Source organism: Pelecanus crispus, chromosome 6 (genome assembly GCF_030463565.1).
Source record: "Pelecanus crispus isolate bPelCri1 chromosome 6, bPelCri1.pri, whole genome shotgun sequence".
Taxonomy (NCBI): Eukaryota; Metazoa; Chordata; class Aves; order Pelecaniformes; family Pelecanidae; genus Pelecanus; species Pelecanus crispus.
Window position 1 is genome coordinate 10,568,887 of NC_134648.1, and position 12,328 is coordinate 10,581,214.

Sequence of the window (12,328 nt, forward strand, 5' to 3'; positions counted from 1 at the left end):
TGATTGAGGACATTCCTTTCAGACTTTCCCCTCCAGTTACAAAGCAGTGGAAGGAGGGAGAGAAGAGCAGCATTTGGGGATCAAAACACTGCAGTTAGGGACCCCAGGGGTCTAGGTTCACTCTTTTTCCATGGCTGTAAACCTCTTTTGTGGACTTAGATAAAACATTCAGTGTCATTGTGCCTCAGTGTGCCTTGTATGAAGGCAAAATAATGAGACCTGCTCTCTCCGTGCTTTCTCCTGTTTTCATCTGTTTGGATTTTTCCAAGTGTTGGAGCAGACCTCCCATGTGCACTTAGGTGGACCGTGTTCACAGCTGTCGTGTATGCCGTGTGGGGGCATGTACGCTTACATCGCCTGCAACTCTGATATGCGCATTTGCAGGCTGATGTGAAAATGAACCTCGTGTTTCAGGCACATCCACCTCTCTGCATCTCTCTCCTCTCTGATACGAGATGCTTACACCCAAGAAGCTGCGGGCGATGCTCCTTGCTTGTCAAGGGCGCCGAGAGCAAGCGGTTGTCTTGGTCCATCTGCGCTGATTTAATTGATAATGTTTACCATGTCTGTTGGTTTGGAGAAAGACGGGGGGGTGGCGGGAAATTCTTTGAGCCTTGTTATCCCTACAGTAACTATAGACTTTGGCAGGAATGCGGGTGATTAATTTCAGGTCTGTGGGCTTAGCCCAAGCGGCAGCAGCGCTCCGCGCCGCTGCGCTGGATGTCTAGGAGACAGCGGCGTCCCCCGTGCTCCGCTCTTTCACCAAACCCTGCGAATTCAGCTCGGCTAAATAAACATTACCGAGCCACTAATCACACGCTCTGAAACAAACCAGCACTTCACTTCGGGATCTGGGCAAGATCAGACTTCCCTCCCTCTCCCCTCCCCTCCCCTCCCCTCCCCTCCCTCTCGGCCCCCTCCCTGCTTTTCCCCTCCCTCTCCCCGGCAGCCGCTGAGCCGGTCCCTCCGACCCGGCAGCCTCATGCTGGGGGCCGCTGCCGGCTGGGGCTGACCGAGGCCGCGCTGCCCTGCCCGCCCCCCGGGCCCGCCACCCCTCGCCGCCGGCTCCCGGGCTCCGCCGCCGGCTCCCGGGCTCCGCCGCCGGCTCCCGGGCTCCGCCGCCGCCCCGACGGTAAAAAGTTGTGCGGAGCGCCGAGGATGGGAGCGCATCTGCAGCCTCTAGCCCTGCGGCTTCTGGCGTTGACTTTCCCCTTGGTGGCGAAGGGTTTTTCTGACGAAACCTTGGAGAAAGCCGCGAAATCCGAGGGATATTGCAGTCGGATCTTGCGAGCCCAAGGCACCCGGAGGGAAGGGTATAATGAATTTAGCCTCAGGGTGGAGGGCGATCCAGAATTTTACAAGCCTGGCAACAGTTACCGCGGTAAGTTGGCCATCCTCTGCTTCCCGTACTAATCAGGACAAGTGTCTCTGAAACTGTAACGTGTCTCTCCCTGTCATCTCTGTATCCCTCTTGGCGTGTGTGTGTGACTGTGTGGGTTAAGACGGGGTAATGTAGTCCCACGCATTACTTTATTGGGGATGCTTTCATGACAAATGAGAGGGCGTTGGATTTCACAGTATCGCTTTACTCCCAAACATTAACTCAGTATTAAAAGGAATTTCCCTTCTTTTATGAATCCTCTCTGCTGGCTCAGCGCTAGCACAAGATCACAAGTTGATGTGATACAAAACACACACTCTTCCCCCGTTTGCCTACTTTCTATCCCTTTAAATATAACACAGTGAATAGGAGAAGCTTTAATATTCAGAAGGAAGGAGAGGAAACTCGGAGCTAATTGTTCTTGCCCCGAAATATGAACGTTAATATAATGAGTTAGCATACGGGCAAACAGTGATGCAGCATGCTGCCAACTTCCCACATTTTCCACTTATGTTTATACCCCCCCCCCCCTTTTTTTTTTCTGGGGAAATGAACAGATGGTTCAAACAGGAAAGAAGCAGAGACGGTGCTAATGACCACTGCAAATAAGGGATGGAGGCATTCGCTCTCTGCTGAGCATTTCACATACAATCCTTGAAATGAACTTCCAAAGCACATTTCAGCATATTTTTCTAATTAATAGGCAAAAGCAGCTTTTGGTCACTTTTTCTGCCTCACCATACAATGCCTATGGAAACAAACCTTCTTGGAGTATACTGTTAACTTTGTATTTTAAAAGTGCTTTGGAAAGAATTTGGGCATTTTTAGGTACTAATGTACTTCATAGGCATCACTTTGGAAAAAAAAAAAAAATTCAGCCTTTCTTCTAAGTGTTTCTCCTGACCTTCCTTAGATTCAGTGTAAAGAGCAGTGTTTTCCCATTGCATGAACATGGGGATCTTAGTATAGGTAGGGAGAAAAAAGTCTGCACATAGCATAATCATCTTGCTCTCTTAAAGGTTGAAAAATACATCTGTAGCAGTGGTTAACCTGTTTTGAGCATCAGCCTGTAACTTTGCATGGGTTTTGATTACTTTTTTTTTTCCTCAAGAATTAATTTATTTTAATGTGGTGTGAGGAAATGCACATTTCCCACAAACTGGTTAACTGTTCCAGACATTAGGATTAGTACCTTGAGCCTGAAAGGTTTCATGTTGCATGTCAGTTTGATACATCTACTAAGCAGGATAAAGATAAGTGTCAAGTTCTTTGACAGAGGCAAATGTGAATGTTCTTTAAAAGTTTTGGAATTTACTTCTGTAAAAGCGTTATTGGATATTTTCAGTCATGTTCCAAAGAAGTTTCTATTGCATGGAAATGTAGGGGGAAAGAAACTCCCAGATGAATTAGCAGAACTAATTTTCTGGAGATATTAGGTCTTGGTATTAGGAACTCAATTAATAAAATCACATTGTGTTGTAGCTTCTTGGAAAAAAATTACAGCTAATAGTAAAAAGTTAAAATGTAGACCAAAATATGTGCCCAAGTTTTTGGTATTTAAGATTGAAGTATTCAGGTGGCGCATAAACTTATCTAGATAGTCCTTTAAGGACTCTTTCTGAATGGTTGGAAGAACATGAGTAAACGTTACCATAACACATACATTATCTATGGCAATAGTTACAACACTAACAGCATTACAGAAAGTTTCAAGAGCTCATTTTCAAAGGAAATTCTGCAGTACAACTGGAACTTTATTACTGTTTTATACAAAGGGTAGAAAATCCAACTAATGATAAAAAAATGTGGGATTATGGCAGGTCTGTGGGGTTTTTTAATCTGTAAATTACTAGAGGCACAACACTGCAGAAGACTTGCACAATCTCTGTTGTGCTGGAGCCAAATGTGCCTGTTTCCATGGCCCCTGTTTGATTTAATGCAGTCTGGATCCTTGGCACATTCCCTAGCAGGCTCCTGGAATAACTAGTATTTGTGCAAGGTGGATAACACAGGAATTAGCTGTACATACAAATGCTGTACTCCACCAAATTAACAATGTAGAGGCATCCATTTATGTTCATGACTCTCTCGATCATTGGTTGATGTGACACCCACGTAAGACTCTCAAGCTGCAAAGATGGGAGGAAACATCGCAGCACTCTTGCAGTGTGGGAATCAGAAGGCCACAATTCACAGCTGCCACTTGTCTTTGGGAAAATTTTTATGGCTTTCCTGCAGTTACTCACCTTTAGACCAACCAGGTTCTATCTGCCCTAAGGGGAAATCCTGCTTGGATCTGTGTGTATGGAAGCCTTGATTTTCCACCTCTCCGGAGCTGTGCTAGAGGAAAACGGCTCTGAGCACAGAATAACCTCTTTGAACGGGTATGCACCTCCTCTGGTTTGCAAACACTGTCAGCAGTAAATAGGGACACTTTCTTCTATTTCAGACAATTAAAAATGAGGTAGCAGGGGGGCTGAGGAGCCATTCCCCTTTCCCCCCTAATGTCTAACAAAACTTCGTGGTGTCCCACAGGGGAGGTGACGCGACTGATTTCTCACATCTTATTTGGGACTCTTGATGTTGTAGCCTGCAAGTGGCCTTCATCTGCCTGGTCTTTCAGGCTGCAATATTGTTGCCTCTCCCCTTGTGGAGCAGGCAGTAAAATGCATGTGGTGGACAGGTCTTCCCATAGTACCACGTCTGTGGGCACACCATCCTGGGGTTGAGGTCTTCTCCTACCTGCTGGTTAACTTAGACCTTGATGTAGCTGCTTTTGCTTCCACTAAAGGTCAAAGTTCCCATTGCATTCAAAGGGCGTAAATGAACCTTAAGTTTAGATGGTGTTACGGGGTAATGATCCTTGAAAGTAGTCAGTCCTAGCTTTACTCATCTGTAGAGTTAGATTAATGATTGCATGAGATTTCCATGGAAAATTGGGTGTTTCATCCTATTAAAAATATAAATGAAATTGCTTCTAAAAAAAGCAGTAGTATGTCCATTTCACATGCTAACATGCAATGTACATAGTTTCCTCCATAATTTTCTGAAATTGTTATTCTGATGAAGAAAATGAGGATTTGACTAGTATAGTCCTTAGATATACCTTCTAAGTAGATGCTGTTTCTGGTTTTAACGGAATTTCCACTTGTAGGTCTGTTCACCTTCTCAGTTTCAAGGACAAGCTCAGTTAATATTACACACTCCATTGCATTAGTTTGAGGACTTCTAAGGAATGTTGATTCTTTTTCTTTCCATTTCTTTCCTCCTTCCAACATGCAAACACTCTTTTCTATACTTTACAAATAAACCCTCATTCTGTAAATATTTAACCATTCTCATGTTTCACAACTTATGGATAAAAGTAGATATTAAAAGTGTATTTGTTAGTACTTGTGCAACGTACAACACAGGATGTGCTGTAGTGTAGGATGTGGAAAGTCAGATTTCCTGCCTGAAACCAAAGGAGCAGTTGCTTTGATCAGCCCACCTTTAGCTGGGGACACTGGGGAAAGAGGAGTGTGTTGAAGGTGTGTGCCAAAGTGCAACTTGTAAGGTAGAGATTTGCCAGAGGGGATGGAAACAGGCAAAAGTAACTGTTGATATGTAATCTTCCCTTTAAAGTAAAATCCTTAACTTTGAGACTTGCATTGAGATTTAACTAATCTTTACGGGAAGTTCATATTGTTCAGCAAACATTAATTAATGTGAACACAGTGTGAGCAATACTCAGCTGTTCTTTGAAATGGCAGTTTAGCCCAAGAAGAACTCCCAACTCTTATGCAACGAGAAGCCGCTATCTCTTGTGAAAACCAGATGTAGTCTGACAGCTTCCCACTGCTGCCTGTGCAGTGCAAACCTCCTTTTTCTGTGCTGAAACAATCAGTCCAGAGCCAGTGACTACAGAACCATCACCATAACAAGGCTCTGCATTTAGGAGTGCTTCAAATAAAGCCTTGCACTGCAGTGTTATCTTAGCACACTGGATAGAGAACTGACAGAAATCCTTTCAGCTCAGATGTTAGTGTTTGTCCTGGCCTAGCTCAGGGGTGACCACAGCACACATTCATCTTGGTACCCTTAAGCTGAGGTTGCATCGACACTTAAATCCCACGTGAGTCCACTCTGCTCCTGCGGGTTATCACCCTCCCGGTCCCTCACTTGTACCCGGCTGTCCCCACCACTGGCAGAAGTGCTCCTGGGGCTGCACAGTGCAGCTACTCGGGGATTGGACCCAGCTGAACTCTCCGGTTGGGGTTTTTTGTTTTGTTTTACTTTTCAGCTGGATGTGTTCCCTGGTTCAGCTGACAGCACAGCTGCATGGATGTGGCTGCTGTATGAGAAGTGCGGGGTGGGGGAGGGCAGGATCGCTCGTGTTGGAGGAAGCATGGATTTATTCTGGGTTAAAATGACTGTGCAACCACAGCGTGAGTATTGCTAACCCCAGGCATTCAAAAACTATGAGTCAGGCTTTGGAATTTTTTTTTCTTTCCCCCCTTCTGATGGCTTTTGTAGCATTTCAGATGTCCTCTATTTTATAGGTAGGTGTTTTCTTTAGAATTTTGATAACTGTTTTGCTTGATCTGTAAATTTCTGACGAAAATGATGAAAACTGTTGAGTCAATTCACAGCTGGATTCTCTGTTTGCTTGCATAACTATTTAAGTGTTTCTGGTGTAACCTTTTACTCATAGTGATTCAGACTTTTGAATTACATATAATATATGGAAAAATTTGTTGCATGCAAAAGACCTTTATGGCAATTAGTTTCTAAGAATCAGTGTGCAAGCAAGTGTAATGCATTCATTCTTGTTGAGTTCAGCAGTGTGCTGTTCTCAATTACTGCAACTGAGAGGCTGGCTGTGGATTTTCATTTAGATAGAGCTTGCAAAATTGGGCTAATAATACTAATTATTGGGCAGATAATTAATGAATTGGAACAATACTTAGAAATGTAATTGGAAATGTTAATGCTATTGTGCTACTACTCAGTTCCTGTATGTAAAATGTGAAAGTTTCTTTCTCCGCAAAAATGATGAGGTTTAACCTCATAATAAGGTTCCATGGAATGAAAAACATGCTGAAAATCTTGAGAGTTGGGGGGCTTGCTATTATGCCTGTCACTACCCTAGATTTGTTTAGGTGTTTGCAGGTGTACAGGCCTAAACATGGCACTTAAATTTCAATTTTTAACCTTCTGTGCATCTCTCCAGTCCTGGTTTTTTTTTTTCCACATCTAGTTGGAAGAGTTATGTATTGGTACGAACACCATGGGTTTCAGACCCAAATACAGCTGCATAATACTAGAAACCTTCAAATATCTTATTTTATATTTTTCCACTATTGAATTTCTAGATCAAAGAGCTCTCTATATGTTCCAAATGAACTCTGGACATATTCTGAAATCCATATCTTTTAAGGGCAGTCTGTCATTTTTACCAATGTGTTTCAACCCCTCATGGCCTATTTGTGTGAGAGGGAGTCTCTTGTGAATACTCCTCTGTGCAACAGCATTGGGAGCTGCAGTTTCCTCACGAAAACTCTGGGTGGTCTTCAGTTCTTATTGTGCCAGCCAGGGTTTGTGAGTGTGACAATAGTGTGCTACAAGCAATGTTGTCTGCATTATGCTTAAAGTAAAAGCTACTTAAAAGTATTAGTAGTCCAGTTTTCTGTCTATTTTCCTTTACTTAAAAAAGATTTTTTTTCCCTCACATTTACTTCTGTTTCAGAAAGGATTCCTATAAGTTATTGAAAAGGGTTCAGCAATTTTAAAACACCCCCAAAAGTCCTGCCTCAAAGCTCTGCCTCATTCTGTCTTTCTGATAGTGTTCAAAAGAACCACAGCTGACGTAACTCAGGTGTTGCTGGGCGGTGCTTAGGTACTGATAATGGCAAATAGAAAAATCATAAAAAGGTATCTTGCACTAGCAGAAAATGAGGGATGTAATCCTGACATTGAGCATGGTAAAATCAGATTAGTCAGCATTACAATATTTGTTCTCTGCTGGCGGATCCAATGACACCTTCCTGGTCAGGACTGGTGTGTGAAGAAGGGTGTTTTGCTGATGTGTAGGATGCTTTGGTGATCAGAGCTGGCAGCACAATCTTTAGAGGTCAGCTTTAGTCATGAGTTTAACTTTGTGTCCTGTTCTGCCCTGAGGTTAAGGGAGAGGAAGGATAGTTTTAGTGCAACCATCTTCATCAGCTGGAATACTGTGTTGAGTGTAGCTGAGCTGGAGCAGGCAGTATGGTCATCTTCCTTTACAATTAAACTTTCTGTGTACTAAAATGCCTAGATCCTTTTCTATGCTTGGAGCACGACAAAAGCTGAAGCCAAATGTTCAGGAGGTGTTCCCTCACATTAAAAAAAAAAAAACCAACAAAAAAACCACAACAAAAAACCCAAAACCACCCCCCCCCCAAAAAAAACCAAAACCCAAACGTGTGTCCCTGCCCCCAAACCAACAACAAAATAACTCTCCTGTTGATCCTAGCAGATTAGCAATCTGCTTTAAAAAAAAAAAAGTGTGGAAAAATAATAGCTGAGGTATTTCGCATCATGCCAGTGTTTTTCAGTTTATGTGGAGACTTGGACTGAACATTTTTGTATTCTGCCTGGCTCTGCTCCATGTTGTTAGTGCTCTAGCTTTTGTCAATACTAACTTAAAACACACACCTTTCAAGCTGAACTGTGAAATGGTATGCAAGTGGCTGATTTTGCAATTAGTATTATGTTTTCATTACTTCTCTGTTTATTATATCTCAGTGACACTTTCTGCTGCCACTCCTGCTTACTTTCGAGGATTCACGTTGATTGCTCTCAAGGAAGGAAAAGAAGGTGACAAAGAAGACGACCATGCAGGAACTTTTCAGGTGAGAGGTGTTGCCCTGATCTGTACCTCTAGGAGTCTTCCTTACAGTATGCTTGGCTCAAAGGGAGATGTTATTTGCACAGCAGAATGCAGACCATGCTTAAGGGAGCATAAATATTTGTAGATATTGACATGAGAACAACATAGCATATTTTATATTCCATGCAACCTCTTCAAGAGGTCAAGGTTTTACTTCAGCTCACCCTCCCACATTCTTAAACGTGAGTATCAGTTATTTGAACTAGGGCCTACGCCGTGTGAATTTTTTATCCAAAGTGAATATGAAAATTGTTTTATTCACATTTTGCTTTTTGTATTTCTTTGCCTAGACATTTTTGTCCATTCGGATGTAGATTATGTCTCTGAGAAGTGTGTTTGCCACAGCTGTAATGACTGTTTTATCAGTCATAAATTAGATTCCGCTGTTTTATTGATGCTCAGTAGTACTTTACTTAATGAACACATTCAGTGGGATGAAATGTTGTTTATTAAAAGGATCAGAATCCAGAGTGATGATTCACAAAATAGTATTTGTAGCTATTTCAAGATCACATGGCATGAAAGGAATTCTGGAAATTGAGAATACACATCATCATATTTATGAAAGTAGGTAGAAATCATGTAGGCTTGTTGTTTGATTCTCAGATGAGGTATTGTTTGCTATTTAACATTCCAAACTTAGAAATATTGTTGAATGATATTGGTTATATGGGTAATAATATTGATACTAATTTTAATAATGGTTTATAGTTAGAAGATTTCACTTGCCTCAAAGAAGCATTTCTATGTTTTCAAGGGAAATACTCAAAAGTTCTAATTTTGATGATCTACAAGGAGACAGAAATCAACTTAATCCTAGCATCTCTTCCTGAAGCATCTTCTGATTTTTGTATACAGCAAATATGATGTGCAAACTCAATACGTGTTTGCCCTGTTTTCCTATTGAGTTTGCCTAGAGGCCTCTTCCTGGTTTTCACACATATTGTAAGAAAATCTAGAATAAGTCAGAGCTTATTTGATGTTGGAATAATTCTATCTTCCTTAAAATTAAACAATTTGCTGATATTATTTGGGAGAAAACTGATTAATATGGTGTCGTGGTTTAGCCCCAGCCAGCAACCAAGCACCATGCAGCCGCTCGCTCACTCCCCCTGCCCCAGTGGGATGGGGGAGAGAATCGGAGGAGTAAGAGTGAGAAACACTCCTGGGATGAGATAAGAAATGTTTAATAATTGAAATAAAGTAAAATAGTAATGATAATAATAACAATATAATAATGATAATAACAATAATAGTACACAAAGCAAGTGATGCACAATGCAATTGCTCACCACCCGCCGACCGATACCCAGACAGCTCCCGAGCAGCGATCGCTGCTCCCCGGCCAACCTCCCCCAGTTTCTATACTGAGCATGATGCCATATGGTATGGAATAGCCCTTTGGGCAGTTTGGATCAACTCTTCTGGCTGTGCCCCCTCCCAGTTTCTTGTGCACCTGGCAGAGCATGGGAAGCTGAAAAGTCCTTGACTGGCATAAGCAGTACTTAGCAACAACTAAAAACATCAGTGTGTTATCAACATTCTTCTCCTGCTAAATCCAAAACACAGCACTATGCCTGCTACTAGGAAGAAAATTAACTCTATCCCAGCCGAAACCAGGACATATGGACAAATCTGGTTTGGTTTTTTTTTTTTTTTTTAAAAAAAAAACAACCTAGCATTAAAGCATCAGCTAATGTTAAGAAGTAGAAATGGTGGTGCTTCATCTGTTTTAAAAGAAACTTGTCACCATTCATTTCTGTATTTCAGTTGTTAATGTCTCCGCAGCTGTGACTAAGGGGAAGGACTTGGCCTGAGTTTTGCCTTTATGGCCAGACATAAGTCTAATTCATAATGTAGTGAGAAACTCCCTAAGCTTTGCTGAAGTACAGAGGAATTTTGAAGTCAGCAGAGTGGGATGCAAATGGAAATTCTATATAGATCAAAGAAAGCCCAATGGATCTCAGCGGAGGGAAGATTGTTTAATTAGCTTTATTGTATGGATTGCAGTCTGAAATCAGTATTCTAATTGGCAGATGAGAGTTTCAAATTTTATGCATAACTAAGTTTGTATTTCTGTGACACAAACAGAACTCATTGTGCTCATCCTGTATTAGCACAATTAACTGAAGTTCATTCAGAGAGTGCCTGACAGTTCTGCCTGTGTTGATACAGATTTAAGATTCTTATTTAAGTATCCAGTGAATGGTTACAGTGATAAATACTGATGTCTCTTGTATCGTGGCTAGGTGCTAGTAACTAGAGAAGAAAAAAAGGTTTGCACTGTGTTTTTATTATAATGTGAAGATCCTAATTTATTATAATGTGAAGCTCCTAAATCTAAACAGCTGTGCAGGGTAAGAAAAAACTGTGTACAACAACTTGCATGCTACTTGCAGTTATGTATTTCCTGTGCTCAGATGGGGAGTATGTTATGCAATGAATTACCTAGTGGAACAGAACTCGGTGAAAATTCCTTAATAGGGGCAAGAGACTAAATGCTCCTTCTGGACTACTGGCATAAGCCTCTGCCTCCATGAGGAGACATATTTACTGTGCAAATAATAGTCAAAACAAAGCACATGAATGCACTGCATGGAACAAAGTGATTAATTCATATTAGCAAGACTGCAGTATAACCAGGATACAAAGAAATGAAAGTTGACCAAATAAGACATATGCTTTCCCCCCGTGCCTCAGAGACTGTAAAACACCATTATTCTCAAGCCTGTGAGTGCCACTGTTGAATCATGAAGTATGTATGGATTGCAATGTCTTTCACGGGGAAAACCTGAATCCACGCTGTACTCAGGTCAAGATCCCACTGGGGCTGTGGCTTCCGTTTTGCACAGCTATTGAGTGTTAAAATGCTCAACAGGTGTAATGCCTCAACGTACTGTAGAAGGGCATGTGCTAGAGTAGCAAAGTGTTAAATAAGGACTAACATCTCAGTGACTGATACGAACATGGTACACTCAGGCCGGAAAAGCATTGTTTTCAGTGGTCACAGTCATGCTGCAGCAGGTTGAGTTCTGCAGCCCATTGCAAAGGATGAAGGTGGCACAGTAAGTGGCTGCCATGAGTTTGCCCTGCAGGGGCTTTGCTCTGCCTTTTACAGTCTCCTCATGGCTCATTTACTCTTGTCTGACTCTGCAAGTCAGCAGGTATGGTCAATCTTCACTAACCATTAAGCTGCAGGGTCTTGAGCCTATAAATAGTACAGCTGTTAAAATTCTTTGTTGGACAGGTATTTTTTTTCTGTACTTTTTTTGGTTACCTTTATACTTGCCATGGAGTACGGACCTTTAGAGAAGTGTAGTTTTTTGGACTCCACCATTCTAAATCTATTTTCCTCTGAGAAAACTGAGACTCTTAAATCTGATTTTACTCTTGTTTGTTTATTGAATGCAGCCAAACTTCTTTTTCTTTGTCCTTGTAGCACACCCAGGGCACAATTTGGCTTTAAAACAAACAAATCATTTGCGTGTTTGTGGGAGAAAATACATGTTAAATAGCTAAATTAAATATGGCTAGGAACTAGAGATGCCAAATGCAGTCATAGAAGTTTGAGGATATAATAATGCGGTTCTTACTTATGCCAGTGGTAATTTTACAACTTGGGGGTGCAATGCAGCACTCTGAAAGCGTTGGCTACCATGTCCCATTGGCCTCTCTACACAAGCCATTCCCAACTGTTCTAATGCAGACTGCTGATCTTTTCTTTTGTAATGTTTAGCAACAGTCTGCAAATTGTTTGAAGGCAAATTATACTCGAAGGCAGCAATCAAGCACTGATTGACTATAGAACAGTAGCTATACAGGCCATTTTAATCAACATATGTATGCAATGTAATAGATTCAGTCTGGTAAATAATGTAGAATAATAGAAATTTAGTACTGAACCTCATCTTATCTACCTTCCTCATTCTCAGAGGAAGAATAAATATTCTAAGAAAATTCTTGGTGGATGTTTTCTGAATCTGTTCTGAAGAAGTGTTTAACAACAACAAAAAATTCATCTGTCCACGTGGCCTGTT

The 12,328-nt window shown here is 41.6% G+C and overlaps 1 protein-coding gene across 1 annotated transcript in view; it reads left to right on the forward strand.

Moving 5' to 3' along the window:
• The first annotated feature begins 1,158 nt into the window (after window positions 1-1,158).
• Window positions 1,159-12,328, forward strand: part of SPON1 (spondin 1) — a 213,978-nt gene continuing 202,808 nt past the window's right edge. Inside the window, exons 1-2 of the mRNA XM_075712940.1 lie at window positions 1,159-1,381; window positions 8,147-8,253. Coding sequence (XP_075569055.1) covers window positions 1,159-1,381; window positions 8,147-8,253 — 330 coding nt within the window. The remainder of the gene's footprint in view (window positions 1,382-8,146; window positions 8,254-12,328) is intronic.